The sequence below is a fragment of the Mauremys reevesii genome, linkage group 1, assembly GCF_016161935.1.
Source record: "Mauremys reevesii isolate NIE-2019 linkage group 1, ASM1616193v1, whole genome shotgun sequence".
Classification (NCBI taxonomy): Eukaryota; Metazoa; Chordata; order Testudines; family Geoemydidae; genus Mauremys; species Mauremys reevesii.
This window is the reverse complement of record NC_052623.1, coordinates 122,511,755-122,536,570: the sequence shown is the minus strand read 5'-3', so window position 1 is coordinate 122,536,570 and position 24,816 is coordinate 122,511,755. Positions and strand designations below refer to the sequence as shown.

Sequence of the window (24,816 nt, the reverse complement as noted above, 5' to 3'; positions counted from 1 at the left end):
GCGCCAGATATATGCCTCTGCCGACCCAGCGCCCCCTCAGTTCCTTCTTGACGGCTACTCCGACAGAGGGGAAGGAGGGCGGGTTTGTAATGGATATGAGCAACACAGCTCGAAGAACAACAGTTACAAAGGTGAGTGACTGTCTTTTCCTCTTCGAGCGCTTGCTCATATCGATTCCAATTAGGTGACTCCGAAGCCTTACGTAGGCGGTGGGGTCGGAGTGAGATATCGCGGAGTGAAGGACCACTGAACCATCACATAGTGGGAAGCCAAGGTATGTACTGATGACCAAGTTGCTACCCTACAGATCTCCTGTATGGGCACATGAGCCTAGAAGGCAGAGGACGAAGCTTGAGCTCCAGTAGAGTGGGCAGTAAGATGTGTAGTTGGGAACCCAGCCAAGTCATAGCATGCACAGATGCATGATGTAATCCAGGATGAGATGCGCTGTGTGGAGACCAGGAGGCCCTTCATCCGGTCTGCCACAGCTACGAACAGCTGGGTCATCCTCCTAAAAGGTTTCGTTCATTCGATGTAAAAGGCGAGGGCCCTGCAAACGTCTAGGGAATGCAGCTGTTCTCATTGAGAAGCGTGCGGCTTCCGGTAGAAGACCAGAAGGAAGATGTCTTGGTTGACATGGAAGGCAGACACCACCTTAGGAAGGAAGGTGGGGTGTGGTCGCAGCTGTACCTTGTCCTTATGAAACACCATATACGGTTGGTCCGACGTGAGGGCTCGAAGCTCTGACACACGTCTCGCCAAAGTGATGGTGACGAGAAAAGCTATTTTCCAGGAGAAGTACAGGAGCAAGCAAGTGGCCATCGGCTCAAACGGGGCACCCATGAGTCTGGATAGGACCAGGTTGAGATCCCACGTAGGGGTCGGATGCCAAATTTGCGGGTACAGACGTTCCAATTCCTTGAGGAACCTGCTGACCATGGAGTTGGAGAAAACCGATAGCCCGTTTTCACCCGGGTGGAAGGCCGAAATTGCTGCTAGGTGTACTCTGATGGATGAAACTGCTAGGCCTTGCTGTTTCAAGGACAATAGATAATCTAGGATGGTAGGTACTGGCACCTCCAGAGGGGCAGTATTGATCAGGGCACACCAGCAAGAGAAACGCTTCCACTTGGCCAGATATGTGGACCTAGCAGAGGGCTTTCTGCTACCCAAGAGTACGTGCTGCACTGAGCGGGAGCAACATAGCTCAGATTGAGTTACCCATGCAACATCCATGCTGTGAGATGCAGGGATTGCAGGTCCACAGTCGGCCGTGCTCCTGAGTGATCAGGTCCGGCCACAACGGGAGCGGAATTGGTGTGGTCACCGACAGATCAAGGAGAGTGGTGTACCAATGTTGCCTGGGCCACACCGGGGCAATCAAGATTAAGTGGGCCTTGTCTCTGCGTAACTTGAGAAGGACCTTATGGACTAACGGGAATGGAGGAAAGGCGTAAAACAGGTGGTCTTTCCACGGCATCAGGAAGGCATCCGATAGGGAGTCTGGGGAGCGCGCCTGGAGAGAGCAGAACACCTGGCACTTCCGATTCTTGTGAGAGGTGAAAAGGTCTATGTGGGGAAACCCCTACTTCCGGAAAACTGAATGGATAACATCCGGGTGAACTGACCACTCGTGAGCCAGAAAGGACCTGCTGAGGCAATCTGCCAAGGTGTTTTGGACTACCGGGAGAAATGACACCACCAGGTAGATCGAGTGGGCTATGCAGAATTCTCATAGGCGAATTGCTTCCTGACAGAGGGGGGGCGATCGCGCTCCCCCTTGCTTGTTGATGTAAAACATAGCTGTTGTGTTGTCTGTGAAGACTGTGACACAACGGCCCTGAAGGTGTTCGTGGAACACCTGACAGGCCAGGCGTACTGCTCTCAGTTCCCGTATGTTGATGTGCAGGGCTATCTCTTGTGTGGACCAAAGGCCCTGTGGGCGAAGGTCCTCAAGGTGAGTGCCCCAGCCCAGATATGATGCGTCCGTGGTTTGAACTGTGGAGGGCTGTGGGGCATGGAATGGCATCCCCCCGCATACCGAGTTGGGGTTCAGCCACCAAACCAGTGAGGTTAAGACTTCCATCGATACCGTGAGCACTGTGTCCAAATTGTCCCAGCCTGGACAGTACACTGATGAGAGCCAGGCCTGAAGTGGACGGAGGCGTAGTCTGGCATGTCTGGTCACGAAGGTGCAAGATGCCATGTGTCCCAGTAGACCGAGGTACGTGCGTGCTGTTGAGGTTGAGAAGCTTTGGAGACCATGGATAATGCTTGCCATGGACTGGAAGCAGGGCAAGGAAGCCAGGGTTTGCCACAAGGCGTTTGAAATCTTTGCCACCCCCTCATGGAGTGGGAGAACCACCCTCCCCGGTGCCGAAGCCGAGAGAACATTGAAGAGGGAGTCCGAGGTTTCCTCCACCTCCTCGGCTTGAAGCCACCCTTTTCAACAGTTCCTGGTGGGCTTTAGAGTCCTCCTGTGGGACAGACGGAGGCGGGGCCATGATTGCCTCATCCAGGGAGGATGAGGATAGGGGTGCGGTACTCTGCGTACCCACCAGTGCCGCAGGTCCCACCACTTGGTTCCACTGTGGGTGCAGAACCGGGGATGAATGCTCCACCTATTCCGTGGGAGGTTGAGAAAGGGAGGCCAACAGTCTCTCCGAGGCTCCAGCCACCAAGAGAGCCACAACTGGGGGCTGCATCAGGGGCCACAGGGCCCACTGGTACCATGGTGCCGGCCAAGGAGCCCGGTGCCACTGCACCTGCTATGGCACCAGCGGAGCAGGCTGTTCAGCCTGACTAGCCTGGCCCATTGACTGATGACTGCAAAGGGAAGCCGGGCTGGCATACGATCTGCTGCTATCCTGGGACCAGGATGAGTGGTGGCATCGGGAATGGTGTCGACCACTAGACTGTGATCCCGATGTGGAGGAGTGGGAGTACCGCCGGTAGCAGCTGCTCCACGACCGGCTCTGACAGGTGGATCCGCGATGGCAAGATGCCGGCTATCGACGCCTGGGACCATGGGAGCGGTGCCACGGCAGGGACCTCAAGCAAGATGAAGAATGGGAATGGCTTAGATGCCCATACCGCGAAGGGCTACGGTAGCCTCTCAGAGACAAGGACCTCCAGTGCCATCTGTCCCGGTCTCTACAGGGCACGCTCTCCTTGCAAAGTTTACGGTCCCTCGAGGCGGAGTGGTGCCTGGAACCCCTGCCAGTCAGAACCCAGCCATACAACCTGGTGGGGATCAACAGGGACTGGCGTGGATGGCACACGGGGTGGTCGCTGAGCAGGGAACGGCGTCGGGAACCTTCCCTAGACTGTGAACGGTATTGTCCAAGCGGTGACTGCGGGGATCTGAGCAGTGGCTTGCCTCTGGACTGGGGCGCCAACAGCTGCAGTGTCTCTGGTACCAGCAGAGAAATTCTCGGGCTGCTTGCAGGGCCCCCGGCATGGAGGGCACCCAAACGTCTGGGGAGGTTGTCTCAGAGTGGGCTAGGCTACTCCGCTCAACCTGAGCAGGGCCGGCTGGTGGAAGGCGCTGAAGGGTCGCCACACACTGATGCTGCAGTGCTCAGTGCTGACTTGGAGCAGCGCAATGGTGTCTGGGTCAGGGCCAACTCCATCAAAATGGCTCGGATCTGAATGTCCCGCTCCTTCTTGGTCTGAGGTTTGAAGGATCTGAAAATCTTGCAGCGATTGCTGGGATGGGTTTCCCTGAGACAGTGTAAACAGTCTGCATGCGGATCACTCACAGGCATTGGCTGCTTGCAAGTGTCACATGACTTAAAGCCCAGGGCATGCACCGACCCAGGTGCACTAAACTAACTCAAAACCAGGGGTTGGCAACCTCTGGCACATGGCTCGCCAGCTGGGCCAGTTTGTTTACCTGCTGCATCCGCAGGTTCAGCCGATCATGACTCCCACTGGCTGCAGTTCACCGCTCCAGGCCAATGGGGGCTGCGGGAAGCGGCACGGGCCAAGGGATGTGCTGACCCCGGCTTCCTGCCGCCCCCATTGGCCTGGAGTGGTGAACTGCGGCTAGTAGGAGCCACGATCAGTCAAACCTGCAGACACGGCAGGTAAACAAACTGGCCTGACCCACCAGGGTACTTACTCTGGTGAGCCGCGTGCCAGAGGTTGCCAACAATTTCTCTAAACTAAACTACTTCTAACTACAGGTACTACTAACTATGAATTAACAGAGTCCAAGAGGGAAGCTACAGCAAAGCTGGAGCAGAGCAGTTCCGATGCACCTTCACTGGCGACAAGAAGGAACTGAGAGAGGGGGGAGTGCGCAGCGCCCCTTATACTGCGCCATAGTGGCGCCACTCCAGGGTTTGCTAGGGGCACTCCCCTACAGGTGCTGCTAGGGGAAAAGCTTCCAGCACCAGTGCACATGGTGAGCATGCACATCTATTGTGGAATGCACAAGCACAATCACTCGAAGAAGAAAAGGGGAATCTATATTCTCTTACAAAGTGTTAGAACCTAAAGAAAGGAAATGTATCTTTGACACAACAATTACAGTGATAGAATTGTCAAGCGTTTAAAGCTACTTTTAAATGTGACGGTCATTTTTAGTTCAAAAAAGTGCATTTGGACAAGTAGCATATATCAAAATAGCCAAAGTGGACTTCAATAGCCTAATAACAACTTAAAGTGACAGCATCTTTTTGTAATCTTAAAAGTGTGATCTATTTTGAGGGTCTTAACATCCAGAATTAACGATGGATTTATTTTTGCAAACAATCCACAAAATGTTGATGTCCAATTTACTATCAAGAATAAAACTAGTGAATTCACAGTATCCCCTTGGTACAGCACTGAAACAGAGAGATATGTGAAGCAGCACAGAGATTGCAAAGATGACAGTGGGATTCTAGCTTACTATATAGGAGGTTCAGTGCTCTGGATGAGGAACTTCAGTTGTAAGAACTGTTATCGAAATGCAAAACTAGTTTCAGAGTCTTGTTCAGTTCACTCCATTCCTGTTGTAGTATGGTTGGCTTAGGACAAGAAACATCGGCTGAACTGCTGAAGTTATGACGAGATAAAATAAACAGTTGGGTTTCCGTGTGCTCAGTTATGCTCTTACATTTTCTTATGCTTTTATCTTTGCTAAAGAACAAATTTTCTGATTCTCAGAAGTATGGAGTTTTAAAGAAAGGGATCAAAAGTTTATAGCTAACCAAGCAAACTACTACAGAAACAGTAAATTCAGCATAGTAAAATGTTTTACATGGAAAAATACATTATGGGAACAAGTAATTGCTGTGTTATGCTGTTACAGAAGCACCATTCATTCAGTCAGATTTGTAGTCATTATTTCCATTAGAAAGCTCATATATCAGGATTTTACTAACATAGCTAGCTACTAACCAGTAACTCTGGGGTGGAGCTTGGCAGACAAGGTTTCATTCAGGTTCAGAAGGCTTTTTTCATTGGTTTCAAGAATCACAGACAAAGAGAAGACATGCATACTAAAAGGTCATCAAGTCCCCTTCCCCCACAAATCCAGATTGTTCCCAAAAGTATACTTTCTAGTGTTTATCTAGTTTAGTTTTATTCCACATCCTACTACATCTCACCATCAGGAAGGTTTTCCTGATATTCAGCCTAAGTTTTCCCTTTCTTAATTCAACCCATTACTCCCAGTTATAACCTTTATGTACTTCAGTAAAATCATTCCTCTCCCTCATTGGTGTTTAGAGCCATGATATATCTGCAAACTTATTTCTCCACCTACTTGTCACTTGACTTCAATGGACGCAGATTTAGGCCAATACTGAGTGCTTTTGAAAATCCCACCACTTAAGTGCATCATATCCCTGACAATTCTTAACAGTAGTAACTCTCCCAAATCTTCTGAGAATTCAAGAAAGGTAAAAACTGATGTGTGTGGTCTTTGGGTAATGAGATTAGAGCCCAAATAACATTTCAATATTTATTAGAAATTAAGAAAATGGCCTCATGTCAGATGAAAAACTACTTAGACTTAAAATCTTATACCAGTCCAGTCAGTGAACTTCCTTTGAGAAAGCAGGAGAATCCGAGATGTTCACTTTCCTCAGAAAGTGAATTATCTTCATTGAATAGAGATTATTAAAGTCATGTAATCCTCATCTCTTTTGAATGTTACTAGCACCTGAGACATGGCGGTACTGAGAGTAGGCTTATTTTAACCATTTCGCCCAATTACAAAAGAATGGACACATTCTCCCTTTCTTTGCACAAATGACTGGCACTTTCTCTCCCTCAACACGATAAACTGAGGTGAGACACAATGTATTTGCTGAAGAGTAAGTCATGTCCATTTTTGAGGCACAAAGTTTACTTATGACATTTCCTAGCACATTTAGAGCATTTGTCAAAACTGCCAGGTTGCTTCTGACACATCCTAATAAAACAAGTATCTAACCAAAATAAAAATTAACTAGTTCCACCCCCTTTCCTTGAAATTCATATCTACAAAAGTATGCACTTTTTTTTTCAAAAATGGATAAATAAGTAAAAACACCATCAATATTGTTCATTTCGATGTAACTTTGAAACAGAAACTTTGAAGTTGATCAAAAACCTACCACTGAATGTACACTCTCCAACTGAAAGGTGTCTATTTCATATTATTGCCACAGGTAAAAGGTATTGACTTTTATATGATAAGGTGGGGTGTATGTACCCCCTTTAAGGCACATTCCATGCAGGCCTAACAACTACACTGAAAGAAAAGACTTTTATAAGCAACTGAAGAGTACTGTAATTTTTAATTTTTTCACCTCTCAAGTGATCTGCATTTCACTGGTCAGAATCATTGGAGCACAAATTACAATGTGGGGAAAATACCAAATTCAATGAATCTGAGATCTTTAAGATCGGTTAAAGTGATGACAGTCTTCAGCTTGCTGCCAATCCATGGAAGAATTGAGTTCACTTCAAGAAGGCAGAAAGAGCAGCTTGACAGCCTGAGATATCCTCCACAAGAAAAATATCTAGTGAGATTACTGCAATAGTAGTTGTTACCACTGCAAGGCTCTGGGTCTGCAGAACTGGGGCAGCAGAAAGGCACAATGTGCATGAAAGGAGAATATAAAGATACCCTAAACAAAAAATTTCTTTCTGAAGTCATGGGCTGGTGTACAAGGTTAAAAGAATATAAGGAAGCAAAAGAGACTCCAACATAACTAAGGAGAGAAGACAGTGTCAACCTAGCAAAACTAAAATTACTCTGTTAAAAAATAAAAGTAAAAGTAGTATTTCCTTGCCTTAGCTGGCCTAAAGGTTAATAAATAGAAGAGGTCACTTTCACTCCTCTGTGTGACTGTAGCAAATCATAAATTCAAGCACAGATGCAGGTAAAAAAACCACACACATCAAGTTTGAGTAAGATAAAGGGCTTGGAAAAAAGTCACCTTCAACCGACTGGAACAGACTCAATTTGGCAGTCTTTTTAACTGCTGGCAGGGTACTGGCTGTGGTGTTATACTTCTGGAGAAGGTTACAAAAATAGGTTTTGTAGCAAAATACTCTAAATAAAATAGAGTCAACTATGAAGAACAAAGTTGACTGAAGCACATTTTAAACTGAACTGCAAAGTATCTATTTCATTTGATACTTTGTACGAAATTACTTTTTCATTATGTTTAATTTATTATTTCCTCAATTCAATCCTCAAGCATACTTGGTCAGCAAGCATCTTTAGCTGTGAGACCAAAAGACAAGTGATTACTAACCTTTCTACGTTGACTGGTTTGTCAAATTTAAATAGGATATAATCCCCAGCAATTGGTGTAACAGCCCAGAAAAAATCCTCTCCTATATAGGTTTTTTCCAGTGTATGTCCTTGGTAGACTTTTAAAGATGTAGAAACTTCCGCGGGTGGATTCACATGAATTTTATGTAATAATGGTTTCAGGAAGTCTTTGTCCTAATTGAAAGAAAGACAAACATGCTATTAAGCTGGTCAGGCAGTCTCTTTTCCTTAGTGGCTAATTTTGCTAGTACTTAAAAGCAAATGGAAAACAAAGGGCAACTAATGTATTATCCATTTTCTCCATTGTACATCTCAAACCCTGTATTGATGAATTAAAAGGTCACAGTATTACAGATAAAAGGTTAGAGATTTAAAATGAGACCCCATATCAGGAGTTGTATAAAAATATATGAGTTGAGCTAGACATTCTTCTATTCTATGGTAGCCAGCTTTAATCACGCTTAATTCCAACTAGAGTATAATATATTATACTTGAAAATGCTAAACTATAGCAAAAAGTTAATTTTCTCATCTGATGAAAAATCCCTTATCAATCCTGTCTGATCTGGAAGGGCAGGGAAGTTTTAGCTACTAACCGTGAGTTTCTGGATCTTTCCTGCTAGGGAGGAGTGCAGTCCAACATGTTGGAAAAGGGAAGGCCTGAAGCGTATTCGTAGATTAGATTTCTGTCTGTCACAATGTTTCTTAAAATAAAATCAAGAAAACCTCACATTAGCAAAGATAAGAAAGAAAGAAAAATCAGTGAGTTTTTATTGAAATTGTATGATAATCTATGATTCATGAACCAAAACAAATTACAAGAAACTGGAACTATATACTTCATTCCTGATGCTATCTTCTTTCATTGCCTAAGAGCACCATTGGGCTATTCATTCTGGTTAAAATTTACTCCTCTCCTCCTCCTGCAAAAAGCCTGAATAAATGGGCTCTGTACAGAGGAACTACATGAGAAATTATCTACCAATCAGTAGGTGGGTGCAGGGCAGCCTGTAACCCCACCACAACTACTTCTCCCATCAAACAGGTAATTTCTGTACAGCCTCCATATGGTGATATGTGACCAGTAAGTCTGTATAGTCTCAGACAAAATTCTCTCCTCTCTCCCCTTTCCACCCTGTGACAATATTAATGGGGCTCTCCTGTTGATCCACCCTATCTAGCTGGTATTGGACCTGGCATAAAGCTGCTGAGTAAATTCTGCTCACTCATTGTTGCAAGTGGGGATTGTTAACTCTACAGGGATATAAGGAAGGTCGAATGAATGGCACCTGCAGGAAACCTTAGAAGCATCAAACTTGGGCAGAAAACTCAGGTTGAGATTTATGTTGTTTAATTCTTGTTTCTAGTACGAGTAAATCCAATTCTCAAGTATGGTATAAATCTGCACTATACTCTGACTACAAGTATTCTGTTGAGAGCAATCTGCTCACATGCCCCATATTCTCCATCTATACTGGTCTACGTGCCAACTTTGCCATGCACATAGACCCTTTTATATACTCTCTCAACAGCTGCCCTGCCCATGCAGCAGAACTGAAGTGGTTCAGCTACACTTGGCCCCTTCACTGATGTGTGAATTTTACCCCTAGAGTTTTCATACACAAAAACCTCAGCCAAAAAAAGCAGTGTGTAAAGTTAACATGGAAACACCCTGCAGGCAAACACACAAGCAGAATAGCACCCCGGTGATGAAGCTTTTTTTCCCCATATTGTAGCCATCATTCTTTTGGTTAATGAGACTTGGATGAGATTTTTAATTGAATTAGTCAATACTGCTTCTTCACTGGACAGAGAGCTTTCTGTGTGGCTACATGAGATACTCGCTATAGGGCTACAAGAACTACCTCCACATGGATGTGATAGTCTGAAGACGAAGAAACCCTCGGTGACATCCTGGCCTACTGAAGTCAATGGAAAAACTTTGACTTCAAAAGGACCAGGAATTTACTCCAAGACTGTATATTCAATGAAGGACTCCTTCACTGAAGTATTGAGCACTACTATTGAGCTACTGGGATGAACCTTTATAATTATTTTCAAAAAATTAAAGTGGACATAATTTTGCTGCAGAATGTGAAATATAGCTAGTGCAACTGCTAGTTATCTTAGGACTTCTAGGCACAAAAAATGTTGATCTCTGTTTTCCCCCAAAAATGCATTTCTAAGCCTCCCAAATCTGAAACATTAAGAAATCTAAGAAAGCCATTTCTTTGATCTCTGAGGTCTCCAAAACTTTCTCACAGATTCAGATCTAAACATAGACTGAGATTTGTATTGGGATATGAAGAAAACATGAAAAGAATCAGCATATCACATACTACCTCTTGGATTCACAGAAAGTAAAGCTTTTTATCAAGAAGCGACATTAAAAGCTACATAATAAAAATTGAACTTACTGCATCTTTTTCAGGGTTGCAGACTTTCACCCAGAGTATATGATCTAAGAGCCAATCAATAGGTTTCTCCTTATAAAACATAAATATGAACTCTACAATAAGAGTGATATCTGGAGATTGGAACATTTTACCTGTAAAGATATTATTCTAAATTAATAATAGTTACTCTGAAACAACTCTTTTGAGATCACAAGCCTAGAGACCATATTGTTTGTGCTAAGGCAAGTTGTATTACCATCTCACAATTGGAAATCCCAGCTGATATCACAAATGTCAATAAGGTGAGCAAAACTGTAAACAGGAAAACTTCACAAAACAGCTCTTTACAATATTACAAATCCCATCATCATTAAAATAATCAACTTGTATAATAAAACACAAATCAATATAAATATGGAATTTTTCAACAATTCCAAGAACAGAGAACTTTAGAATACAAAAGTCAAACTTAAAATAGGACCAGATTTCTGTAAACCATTATAAATACAAGGTTGAAGATTATTTCTCCATATTAAAAATATTAATTTTGTGTTTATATGGAGAAGAGGGCAAATGAGAGTGTGGGATTCAAAAAAGGTATACAGTGGAAAATTTACTATTACCTGTTATGACCTTCTATTAGTTTATTAGTCCATTAGAGTCTCAGTATAGTTTAACTCTATTGTAAATTACATTATTCTGACTGCATAGTATTATGTTGGTCAGTATTAATGTAAAAGATACAATTCAAGAGGAAAACTTTGTTTTAATTCTTCTCTGAATTACAGATATCTAAATCATTCATTTAAAATCTTTGTGTTTAACATGATGCTTTTACTAGAGTTAATTATAGCCACAGATCAGAATGTTTCTAAAACTAATTTTATATCTCCAGAAACACATTCAAAGTGAAAAACTTTTAAACTATTCTTTATGCTTATATTCTGCAAATTACTGAAGTTCTTTGGCTAATATTAAAATGGATCCATTGACCGAATCTGTCTGGCAGCTGGTGTTATTAGATTCCAAACTCATCCAAAGTTAACTTTTTGTTCTCAATATTTTAATTGGAAAAAAATTAAAAACTTGAGTGAGCTCCTCACCCCTGCTCCACGGCCCCTTCATATTAGGGGTTCTAAAAACCTCTAAATCCAGCCATGGGAGGATTCCCCCAGCATAGAACCGTGGAATGCAGTTGTAAAGCTGCCTTCAGAGGACTCCCTTGCAAGCCCTGGCATAGGGGATGTCCAGGACAGGGCTGCAGCACTTTGCATGGCAGAGATTCTGAGCACTGCTGCAGATCACAGACTGCTGGAGACAGGCCGCCATAGTTTAGACAGGTCCTCAGAGCTGCCTATGATATACCATGGACTACCCAGCAGCCCAGAATTGGGAAGGCATCCCCTACCTCAAAACTGATGACTCTGTGCTGTGCTTCTTAGAGGTGAAGCACAGAATTCCACCCTTTATAATTTATTTAGTTTAAGTGACAACACTTAAAGACTACATATTCAGCACAGCATACAAAGAATGAAACTTCTGTTATGATGTATGGACGGTAGAATACTATGGTTTTTTGGCTGTCAGTCAAAACCCCTTATCAACAAGGATGAATTTGTCACCTCTGTGTATAAACAATTTGTTTTCTATCGCACTTTTAAAAAAATAGATTAGATGTATGCATAAATAAGATCTACAGCCAAGACAAATTTTAACAAAAACAAAATACCATTTTTATAAATGAACTTGTAAGATAGCTAAGGCTTTCAACAGAGTATGGCTAAAGCCACATCTCTGTTAACATTTCAATTATTATTTTTCTACTTAGATCGATAGGGACAAAGTGATATAAAGGTCAATAAGCTAGACTTTTGCCTTTGGAGATCTGGATATAAATCTCATCCCAAGTGATAAATAGTGATTTATTTGGCTGCCCCTACATCTTTTGTTACCAAAATTGTACAACTTGTAGTATGTGTCCACATAAAGAACCAGAAATTGAATAGCAGAGATAAGGCAAATCAAGAATAATGATAACTGTGTGAAGAATTTTGCACTACGGATGATTACACTATCTCTATATATCTTTAGACAATGCTATTAATCACACACTTTCATGAATACTAAATTCACTCAACTTAAAAATAGAATAAGTAGCTAAATTGGGAGCATTAGACTCCTGATTTAACTCTCTCAATAAAAAACACTGTTATGATGTGGTGCAGTCATGGTTAAATCCTGCTGAAAGCCTACTGGCAATAATATCTGAATGAAATGGTTACAGAATGGAGTAAGCAGTAAATATAATACATGGGAGAGCAAGACATAAAAAGGAGAGAGAGAGCAGCGGGAGACAATTAATTAATTTAGTTTTAAAAGTAATTATTTTCAGAATCCATATAAAGAAAAGCCAACAGACAGGCAATCTGGCATAACTCAATTTATAATCTTTGAGTTCCAATCAGTTTTACTTATGATTTAACCAGAAACTCTCTGAAATAAGCAACTTGTAATAAATAATGCTTATTTATTATTCTCCAACGGTAGGCGTCAGGAGAGAAATGTGTCTCTTTTACAGATGATCTGTAAATATACTTTTAAAAGTAACTCATTGGTAAGGATGAAAGTCTGTCATGGAAGTCACAGATTCACTCTGCAGCGGCTGGTGCTGTCTCAGGGGCTTCCCAAGCCAGGCAGCCCCTGGACCACCAGCAGCAGCTTGGGTGTGTGGGAGAGGGCTCAGGGCTAAGGGCAGGAGGTTGGGGGCAGAGGCGCTGGAACAGTTTGTATAGTGGGGGTGCTGAGAGCCATTGAATCAAACTGTAAACCCTGTATATAATGGAAACCACTTCAAACCTGGGGGTCCTGCAGCACCCCCTCCCTCACATCCTAGTTCCAGCACCTCTGGTTGGGGGTGCAGGGTGACTCTTACTTTGGGGTGGGGGACTCCCCGGCTCCCACATGCATGGCCTGCAGCTCCTAGGTGGAAGGGCCAGGGGAGTTCCGCGCTTTGCCTGTGCCGGCAGCCCCCACAGCTCCCATTGGCTGTAGTTCCTGGACAATGGGAGCCGGGCAGCCGGTGCTTGTGGAGGGAGCCATGCGGAGTCCCCTGGCCCCTCTGCTGCTTAGGAGGTGCAAGGACCCGCGGAGATGGGTAGAGTCCCTGCCAGCCCTGCCAATCCTCCCCCACAGCACCAGCAGGGGTCTTGGGCTGCATGCCGCCATCCAGACCCCCCTCCAGCACCAGCGGGGGTCCCAGGCCATTGCCCACCCCCTCCCCCAGCACCAGTGGGGTAGCAGGCCACCTCCCCTAGCACCCACAATGCCCCTGGACCACCCCCCACAGAGCATCTGCGGGCCCCCCACCCAAGTTTTAGTTAGGAGTATATAGAAAAATTCATGGACAGGTCACGGGCCATGAATTTTTGTTTACTGCCTAAAGAACAGGAGTACTTGTGGCACCTTAGAGACTAACAGATTTATTTGAGCATAAGCTTTCGTGGGCTACAGCCCACTTCATCGAATGCATGCACTGGAAAATACAGTAGGAAGATATAGAAATATACACACAGAGAACATGAAACAATGGGTGTTACCATACACACTCTAACTAGAGTGATCACTTAAGGTGAGCTATTACCAGCAGGAAAGAAAAAACCTTTTTGTAGTGGTAATCAAAATGGTTCATTTGCAGCAGTTGACAAGAAGTTGTGAGGAACAGTATAGGGGGGAATAAACATGGAGAAATAGATTTAATTTTTTTACTGCCTGTTACCTGTCCAAGACTTTTATTAAAAATACCCATGACTAAAATATAGCCTTATTCATAAGTAGAGCCCTGCAAATCTGCAGATATGCGCTTTATAGCCATGGACCATGTTTGCGGATGATGGATGCAGATCCAAATTTTATCCCTAGAGTCCTGTAAATCTGTAGATCGCCACTTTATATCCATGGACCATGTTTGGGATCTGATACAGATACACACTTTTTATCCATGTAGGGCTCTACTCATATAGTTATATGTTGCATGTCCCAAATTGCAAGTGTAAACTAAAGATCAGCACATGGTAGATTTTAAATATTTTGCCTTTTCAGTCTTACAAAACTGCAGACTGCAAGCGCCTGCATGCCAGAAGACATTCCAGATTGTACTATGCTAATTAAGAAAAATCTATAATTAATTTTACATTACTTGTAATACCACAGAATTTCATACGAAAATCTACATTAAGAGAATGGTTAGATTGTGAAGCAAATTCCAAAACCCAAGTAAAATTCATAATTAAGGTTTATCTTCCCCCCAGCATTCACCAGCAGTGAGGCAAGGCAGGGAGCCAGGGGAATGGAGCAGGGAGCCAGGAGAATGGAGCAGGCTGGGGCTGGGTCGTTCCACTTACCATGCGCTGAGTGCAGTCCCGACCCCTGCAGCAGTCCTCCAGGGAGTGGGGGTGGGGTGGAGCAGGGGCGGGAAGAGGCAGGGTGGGAGTGGAGCAGGGGCGGGGCTTTGGGGAAGAGGTGGAGTGGGGGCAGGGCTGGGGAAGAGCAAGGGCAGGGGCCATGGGGAAGAGGCGGATTAGGGGCTAGAGCAGCACGCAGCTGTGCAGGTCACTAGGAAATGTGGTGCCCCAAATTTCCTGGTGCCCTATGCAGCTGCATACTTTGTGTATGGGTAGAGACAGCCCTGCCTGTTAAAGGTCATATCTCCCCCACTTCCTGTGCATGAGAGGAACATATAAAAACACATTTGGTACTAAGCTGACTTCAGGGGAATGCAGGTTCTTTAAATGTTGACAAAATTCTGAAATCAAGAGTATAATTTTACATTCACTGTTTCCCACCACCTTAATACTATGAACTGAGACACAACTTCCTTTGCAAACAAATATGTAGGTAGAGATCTGAGTCTTTAATTGAAATATGGGAAAATAATGAAAAAAACCTCAGGGTTACATTCCACTAGCCACGTTTCAGATTCTTCTTCCTGTTCTGGGCTCAACTTATGATCTTTGTATTTGGGATCAGTAACATTGACTGACTAATGGAAAAGTATCATAGCTTCTTTGAATCAGTTTCCAATTTTGTCACTGTGGTTCTAGTTCATTATGGTTAGTTAGATCAAACCAGACTGTGATTCTAGTTGTATCAACTTTCAAAGTGTTAAATTCCTTTGAAAGCTCTTTCAGTTGCATTTATGTAAGTTTTGTGCCTCTCAATAAAATTCATTATTGTGTAGGAAACAACACTAAAATTACTCTCATGACATAGTGGTGGTCAACCTGCTAAGATTCCGGACTCTGCATTTTCTGTCTCAACATTGTAGTCATTATCCTACTCACTGTAAACAACAGGTGGTATCTGTGACTCCATCCCTAGGAAGGGGACAGGCTCTGGAAGTCACATGGTTGCTCCAAGTGGAAGGGGGAGGATAGAATAGAACCTTTCTGCAAAAGAGACTAATTTTTATGGCTGCTGACCCTTGGAAACTTGTGAGGTCTCTAATGGCAAAAAGACATAAAAGTAACTTTGGGCTGGGTGAGTTTTCTTGATTTTGTCCCTTTGCTTCACATACGCAATGTTCTTTTAATGTCATTTTTATTTTGCTGACAGATAATTAGAAATAAGACATTTAAATTTTGATTTTCCATATTTTTTAAAGTAACTTTTTTTTTAGTTATAAAAGTGTTCTCATTTTCCACTGCTTAATTCTGACTCAAACATCCATAGGTAACTGCAATTATTGTAGTGTATAGTTACAGCATATAGCCATAAATGTCAATCCATTTTTATTCCCTGTTCCATTACCAGTATAAAGAAGGTAGTTTTGAGGTCACAGCACTATTAATCAGAGATTCTGTGGTTGAACTTTTTCTTTTCAAACTACTAAACTGGACATTTTTCTTACCAATGAAACCCAGCTGAGAAAATTCTAGAATCATCCAATCTTCAGAAGAAAGTTGAAGTGCAAAATTTTTTATCGTGCTGAAATAATTCTGCTTGACAACAATATCATCTTCAAGCTAGGGAAATCAAACACTCGTATTAACACAAAGCAGGAAGAGCAACGCAAAAAGAAAAAGTAAAGCAAGGAAAAAGTAGTCCTAAAATATATTTATCCATAGATTTCTAGTGCAAACACCACCCTGGTATGTAGGCATCATACACAAGAATTATTACTGTAGAAGCATGATCACCATCCACCTATTTGAGGATAATTAATTTGGAAACTCTTTATAGCAAAAATCCAGGGATATATACATCAACTATCTGGGAACACATAAGCGTGAACTGGATAGGAAATAGTTTTAAAAAACTTTTCTCTTTACAAGCATATAATATCCAGATAAAGATTCCATTCCGCATGTACTTAACTGCTGTTAAAAAAAAAAAACAACATCAAAAAAACAATGAGGAGCCCAGTGGCACCTTAAAGACTAACAGATTTATTTGGGCATAAGCTTTTGTGGGTAAAAAACCCACTTCTTCAGATGCATGGAATGAAAATTATCAGGTCCACCTGTCAGCACTGGTTCTCCACTTGTAAGGTAACTCCCTTCTCTTCATGTGTCAGTATATTTATGCCGGCATCTGTAATTTTCACTCCATGCATCTGAAGAAGTGGCTTTTTTTTACCCACGAAAACTTATGCCCAAATAAATCTGTTAAGTCTTTAAGGTGCCACCAGACTACTTGTTGTTTTTATGGATACAGACTAACACGGCTACCCCTCTGATACTTAACTGCTATTAGATTATAGTTTATCAATAATAATCTCTCATCCTTGATCAGAAGGCTGTGGCAATATTAAATACTTTAGTACACAACTACTGTAGTGAATTTGCTTGATGTTGCTACTTTCTGGCATATAATAGAACTGTACCAAAAGGGAAAGCACCATCTTTTAACTTCAAAATTTTTTTTTTTGGTATTTTCCCTGCACATTGCTTAGATGGGAAACTGTAGGTTCCTATGTGTGCATTTTATAATAACCAATAAAAATAACAGCTTGAAAACAGAAGCTATAGTCCCATTCCCTCAATAGCAATTGTTAGCAAATGTAGAAAGCGATTATCATGGAAAATAAGCAAAGAAATGTTTACATAATTCAAAGCAGAATGAGCTCCATTTTAGAATTATGTTTTGGAGCAAATACTGGCATGATTAAACAAACAATTTTTAAAAAAAAATGTAAATGTTCCATAGTAGTGAGAGTTTTGGACTCTATCCCCAAAATTGCCCACTTCTGCTTACAACTGTTGCTCATAATGGATGTGCTGAATACTAGTATCCGTACATATGTTTCCTCCTATCGCATGTGTTGTTTGTAGGCACACAAAAGACTAAGTGTGAGTTTCCAGATATAGATTAATTGGTTGTATTGTTTGCTTTACTTCACATGAATACATGTATTATTTGTAACAAAACTGACATCGCAGCAGATGACAACACAATAGTCTACAAAATGGCATGAGACACACAAGGTGGGTGAGGTATTATCTTTTATTGGATCAACTTCTGCTGGTGAGAGGGACTAGCTTTTAAGCTTACATAGAGCTCTTATTTCCAGTCTCACTGAAGTTGGTCCAATAAAATATATTACCTCACTCACCTTCTCTCTCTAATATTTGGGACCAACATGATGACAACACTGAATACATAAAATGGCATGTCAACTGTGAGGACCACTAAAGTTACACTGGAAGAGAAATAAACAGATAAATGTAGGGGGGGGGGCGGAAGATGAATCTCAACACTGATTTTTTATTCTTCTTCATGTATTTATTGTCACAAATATAATTAATTGGTAAGAACCAGTTTCAGTGATTCAACACAGTGTGAAAATAAGATAGGCCATAACGTGCATTACTTATTATTTACTATATGTATTCGGGTAACATTCAAAGGCTCCAATCAGGATAGGAGTCCCATTGTGGTAGGTGCTGTACAAACCCAAGGGCAGGACCAAATCTTCCTAATAGGTTAAATTCTAAAATTACTGTCTTATAACTGCATCCATTGGTGTACTGTGAGATAGAAGGCCAAAGTTTAGGTGCCTTCAGCCATCCTGATAAGAGATACTACAGGACAACACTGAAGGGCCTAGGTATATTGTGCAGAATCTGAATAAAGAGAAGGGACTTTACACTTTTAGTAAGCTTTTAACACCTTTATTTCTACATGTTTATGGTAAGATCTAACTGAAAATTTCTTCATGGCCATGATTCCTTATAAGCCAATCAGGTCATCATTTGCTAATGCTATTTTTAAATACTAAATGTAGAGTGCAATATTGGTATTGTTACCCCTTTTTGATCTGAGCAGCTAGTCAAATTTCGGGGCTCTGGCAATGTTCCAGTTGCAAGTAAAACTGATCTCCTTTTTGCAATCTTGTTTATTTACAAGGATTGTACAAAATCCTGCTTGTCTGAACATAGGAGGAACAAAGAACAAAAGGGGCACTTCCTTAGTTTACACCCGTAAGCATCTTTAGCCAACACCAGACTCAAAACTCTCTCTCTAGCTTTTTCCAGAGTCACATTGTGCTCACAGGCTACTGCTTGGCTTTCTTGCTTTTTACCTCTGCCTCTCTTTCTGTTCTTGTCTGTTCTCGGTTTGTGTGTGTTCTCTCACACAATACCCAGTGGAACCCTCTGTCCACATGGTGATAGTTCCTAAACAAAATCTAATAAGCCTTGTTTTAGGTGTGGCGCCTTAACTGTATCTTACAACTAAGGGTGCGTTCACACACCAGTTTGAATGAGGTTTTAGCTCAACCCATAACAAGGTTTTACCCAGCTCATAACAGTATAACATACAGTTTTTTTAATCTATGTACATTCAGTCTTTCAGGTGTCCTGCCAAGTCTTACATGTGGCCTCACATTTTAGAAAAAGGGAGAGTCATGGTTAGTTAACCACCAAGACAGGCCAGTTTTTTAAAAATTCTCACTTTAATTCACCTTTATTTTGAGACCTCCCAACTAATTTTCTTCTTTTCTCTCTGTGTACAGATATGTGTTCCATACTGTGATTAGGTGGTTTTATATGTCAGCAGGGAGAAGTGTTGGCAGCTAATGCTGCCTGAAGAAAACATGCCGCTCTTTCTTCTAATAGCGGCTCAAGCCGTAAATGTATCTGAGGAGGAGAAAGTGGGACTTCTACCTGGAAGCAGGAATAAGGTGAAATCTACTCAGGGCTACATTAAAGTTTATTTTAATTTTTCAGAACTGTTACAGCTCTTAGCACAATCTTAACTTTTAGTTAAAAGCAGTGAATCTAGCAATACACGTAAAAGCATCTGTACTAATATATAGTCACATTAGCTTATATGCCAAAGGACAGAAAAACTGTATCTACACCTCTTCAAAACCAATTAAAAATAATGCAGCATCTAGAGCTCTACTTCCATCAACAGCTATTCTATTGTTTCTTTGCATCATAGAGGCTCCACTCCTACCCCTTTCTTTGGCATATGAAAAAAGCAAAATTAAATAGTCAGTGTTCCTTCATGTTTTTTGCCACATTAGCAGTTTTTGGCCACACTTAAGCATATAGACAACTGGGTTTCCAGTTTAGACAGTGTATGTAATTCAACTTATACACATTCACTAATACTATAATAACCATAATAGCAATCACCCTACAAATATATAATCATTCTATTTATATTCTATTTAGGCTTTTATGATGTGCCCATCACCACGGTATCTTTGAATAGCTTTACACATCAAAGAACAGCGATTTACCTGAATATAATAAATGCCCTTTTTCTGGGCATACATCATAAGAAAACAATAGTCCAAGTTTTGCTTTGTTCGCCATCTGAAATTAAATGTTAAAAAAAAGTCAAGGAATTATAAAATAAAAATTTTCACAATACATAGTGAATTGCACTACAAAGGATGACAAGTTATTACACATTATTTGAATGTTAGAACAATTATATCTGGCATTATTCTCTCAGGAAAGCCTCTGTCTGGAAAAAACCCACAAAAAACAGGTCAAGCCCCACTCCCTCCCTCCCTCCCCCCCCCACCCCCGTATGCTGCAACACAAAAAGAGGAATGACCCAACTGAATTTGATCTCTTGCAGCTATTTGAGCTTTCTCTAAAAATATATTGGATATTTCAAATGGTAACTGAACAATACTGTTGAGTTTCATACATTGTTTTATTCCTGACAGCATGAAGGAAAACAGAAAACAAGAACAGACAACCTACATGATGTTATGCAACAAAAATCTTATACGCTGTTATATTCTGAACTCCCACTGCACCTTCCCAGAATTTAACATTAAATGAAACCCACAAAGCTTAACATTTAGGCTTCAATCCTTAAGAAAAAAACATGCAGGTAGTGCTTCATGTGGATGCAGGGATTCACCCATTCAGTTTTCTTTGCAGAATTAAGGCCTTGTTTCCACATAATTTAAAGTATATACAAAAAATGTTTCCAGAATTCACACTCAGTCTGGCATTACATAAACAAGAAAGTTCTGAGGGAAAAAACCTTACCTGACTCTTTCTTTTGAGTCTCCAAATGTCTCTTTTAAATTTGTCAAATCAGGATAGTAAGTCACAGGTGGGGATATTATTTCCACCAAGCCAGAACTGATTTCTGTAGAAAATCTATCATCAGAAACATCAAGTAAATAAGTGCAGTGGGACAATTTATTTATTTATTATTGGTGCAGTTACTGTGTCTGACATAAAACATATTTGTAATCATTTGGAACAAATGTACAATGTTACCTTCACAATACATCAGAATGAGGGCTCATCTTCTAACTTTTATGATATGCAGGATTTATGTCTGGTAAAATTACATTCTTAATTTATGTTGACAGAATAATACGGCAGAAGAATTTTTTAAACAAGCAACATAAAACAAAACTAGTATAAAAGTTATTTTCCTAAGTGAGTCTTCCAGAACAATAACTCCTCCACTTTACACTATAGTCTAGTTCAGGGGTCGGCCACCTTTCAGAAGTGGTGTGCCGAGTCTTCATTTATTCACTCTAATTTGAGGTTTCGTGTGCCAGTAATACATTTTAATGTTTTTAGAAGGTCTCTTTCTATAAGTCTATAATATATAACTAAACTATTGTTGTATGTAAAGTAAATAAGGTTTTTAAAATGTTTAAGCAGCTTCATTTAAAATTAAATTAAAATGCAGAGCCCCCCCGACCGGTGGCCAGGAACCAGGCACTCTGAGTGCCACTGAAAATCAGCTCGCATGCCGCCTTCGGCATGTGTGCCATAGGTTGCCTACCCCTGGTCTAGTTAATCTAATAATGTCAATTTTTAAAATACCTGGGCTTTCCCTTCTATAGCTTAGTTTGAGCATACTACTACAAAGGATACCATGAATGCAGATGTCATAGAATCCATTTATGTCATGCCAACCCAATCCATTTATGTCACGCCAAATCCACGTAATCCCATTTACTGTTTTACAGTTTAACCTACTTAATTACTTCCCCTTGGTTTGTCTTCATGCATTTATTTTTTCTGAAACCAAAACAATCCTGAGGGAAAAAAGGAAGTAAACAAAACATTTCCCTCACACCACAGTTTTGTTAAGAGAACAAAACAAAACTACCCCCACAACTTACTCTTTTTCCAGGCTTGCTACAACACTGTGTACATAGTCCAGATCTGTCTGGAAAAGAAAAAAAGAGCAGTTTTGGAGCTACACTTTTCCCCTTTAAAAAGAAAACATATTTTAAATAGTGACATTTCACAACCATAATTTTAAAACACAAGGTGTCCAAACAACAGAGAAAAGGGATTTTTTAAAAAAAAAACTGGAGACATGTAATTAAAAATAGTAACACTTTTTAAATGTCTGATGCAAAAAAAGTTTGGTTGGGACTGACATGTAATGAGATTCATGCCAGAAGAATTAAAAGTTATAGTTATTTTTTTTCTAAACCTACAAAAATGATATTATGTCTACAAAGTGTTCTATATAGTGAAACTGCTAATTAAAAAAAAATCATAAGAAAAAGTTAAAGTCTAGTATTTACACTGCTCTCAGGTGAATTTGTAGTGAAGTAACTAGAACCAACTAGCTGCATTAGATTTCAAGACTCCTTCATAATTTGGGGTTTTTGTTTTGGCAGTGGGATAGTGCCAATATCTGTGCTGAGAGGAGCAGTGAGGGGGACTTGAAGGCATATCTTAATACTGAGAAGTGTTCTGGCTCTAGTACTGGCATGGGTTTTAGCATTGATATTAGTGGGCCTGTCTTTCTCGCTTTAGATGGTGGTGCTGGTGTCTTAGTGCTATCCTTTGTTAATGTTGAGGGCTTCTTTCTCAGTTCAGAATCCTCTCTGCGGGATAGACGTATTGCCTCTCCAAGCTGTGTTTGCACTCAGTGCGGGCGTGCCTTTCTGCTCTGGAGAATGGAGTTGGGTCTCTCTTCCCCAGAGTAGGCACTGACACAATTGGCACGGAGGCCTTTGGTGCCAACCCAAGGTAGACATGGTCAGTATCAGGGATGCCAGTGCCTGCACAGATGGTTATGGTGCCTTCTTCACCTTCCTTTCCCTTTGGAGCCCGGGGTGTGGTGCTAGTCATCAGAGCACTTCCCTAAGACAAACTTCTCTGTTCTGTCTGGAACCAGGAGTGAAGACATCCTCCAAAGTTACCCTCCTGGATTGCTCCAAGAGGTGTAGTTTGAACTTGACATCCCAGGATTTCTGGGTGCGGGACAAAAAGAGCAGCAGATAGCATACTTATTGGACATATGTGCTTTCTTCCCCAAGATAGTACAGGCATCTGCTCTGTTAGTCTGCCCCGGGGATTAGTACACTGAAAGAAAGACAGGGTTTGAACCCAGTGAGTTCTGAATACACCATAGCTAGTGGTTACCACAAAGCACTTCACCCTGCTGTTCAGGGGGATGTACAGGAAGGTCTCCCCAATCTGCCTTAACTACTTCGTTTTTCTTTTTTTCTTTTTTTGGTGGGGGTGAGGGAATGGGGAGGGGGAGAAAGACCAACAAAACTTAAATGAAGAAATTAATTAAAGGGAGAACTGAGAAGACATTTCTTCACCAGAGAAGAGTTACAGAAATCAGAAGTGGGTTGAGTCACAGGCCAGGTTCGGTCTCACTACCATGGGCAGAAGAGGGAGCTGAGGGAGGGGCCAGGCCGCTCTGTCCCTTATTCCCTTGTATGGGTTCACAAAGAGGCACAGGGCATACACACAGTCCCACCAGACACTGCTAGTCAAAAGATTCCAAGCTTACAACTATGTAGCGCTTGCACACCTACAGCGGGATCCATGCATACCTGAAAAATTACTAGTTTTAGGAAAAATATTTACAGATAAACAAGTTTTCTAGAAATAGACAACTCAAAGTCAGATTATTTCTTTTGGAAATAAAGACATTAAAACTGTCATTTACAGTATCTATAAAGGCCCCAACTCGCATGCTTAAGTGCTTTCTTGAATAGAGATGGTCTCATGAATCAGGGTCTAAATTTTACAAGAGACAAATTTCTATTAGTAATCTCTTAAATCTGATTTAAATAATGTTGCATGAATAACTTAAAGTTACAAGTCACTTAAATCAAATCCTGACCTTCTATAAGATAAAGGTCACCAACATTCTAACCCTGCCATATTATACAACCTATTCTTCTGTAATATGTACCCATTCTGGAAAAAGTGAGCCTCTGAATTTATAAATCAAAGCTGAAAATCAGTCTTTGTTCCAGTTATTAATCTAATACTCTGAGGAACTGATGATCAATTTTCAAAAGAAAATTTCTAGCCTTTGACAAATCAAAGCAGATTCTGACATTTCATCAGAATGCTTTGTTTACAGCCTCTTGCTGGTTATTCTTACAAATGATGAAAAACAAAGGGATAATTTATACTCTTATTTTGATGTGCCCATAACTCAGGTTAGCATTAATAAGCTATGTGCACTGAAAGGAGAATCTGCCCCAAGAATTTCTATAGCAAAATTAATCCTGTTTGATTAAGACTAATATCCTTTGAGCTTCATCACCATTTCAGTTAAGAAAACCTGCTTTTATATTAAATTAAAGTCCATTATAATGCCTAACAGAAAGCATCTTGAAATGCATGGGAGTAAGTTTCCTCCTGAAAGAATTCTTAACAAAAACCTTAAATATGTCAACATGCCTCATATCAAAAGCATACAACTGTTCAGTAGTCTTCTCTGTTCTCAAACTAAATCAGGTAAGGTCTGACTAGTAGGTGTATGGAAGACCTAATATAGCAAACAGTATTGCTAATTCAGTAGACAGCACTCTTTCCCCTGAATCAGTATTAAACTATGCCCCAGAACAATATGAGAGGTGCCACCTTTCGAAGGAAAAGACGTGTAGTGATTAAAAGATTCAAGGCCAACTTTTCACAAGAGCAGAGGCATTGGACCTGGTGTCCTGGAAAAATTACAATTCAGGTGGTTATACTCTTATCTGTTAGCAGGTGTTAGCCAACCGAGTAGTATGATTTTTCACACCCAATGCCTCCTCTTAAGAAGGCCGGCTGGCAGGCAGGCAATCTTTTCTCAGGTAAGACCTTCCAGAACTAGAGAGAAGCCTTTTTGCCAGACAGCTCTAGTCTAACTAAGCAGCCACTTTGCCAAAGCCCCCTCCCCTTTTTTTGCCTATTTGTATGT

The 24,816-nt window shown here is 41.3% G+C and overlaps 1 protein-coding gene across 3 annotated transcripts in view; it reads right to left on the bottom strand.

Moving 5' to 3' along the window:
- MGAT4A (alpha-1,3-mannosyl-glycoprotein 4-beta-N-acetylglucosaminyltransferase A) overlaps positions 1-24,816 on the bottom strand; it is a 125,336-nt gene that overhangs the window by 21,024 nt on the left and 79,496 nt on the right. For all 3 annotated transcript variants that reach the window (XM_039520030.1, XM_039520015.1, XM_039520023.1), the window contains exons 6-12: positions 21,770-21,816; positions 20,670-20,783; positions 19,901-19,976; positions 16,061-16,175; positions 10,177-10,307; positions 8,356-8,463; positions 7,740-7,933 (exon numbers count right to left, since the gene is read on the bottom strand). In XM_039520030.1, the coding sequence (XP_039375964.1) occupies positions 7,740-7,933; positions 8,356-8,463; positions 10,177-10,307; positions 16,061-16,175; positions 19,901-19,976; positions 20,670-20,783; positions 21,770-21,816 (785 nt within the window). The remainder of the gene's footprint in view (positions 1-7,739; positions 7,934-8,355; positions 8,464-10,176; positions 10,308-16,060; positions 16,176-19,900; positions 19,977-20,669; positions 20,784-21,769; positions 21,817-24,816) is intronic.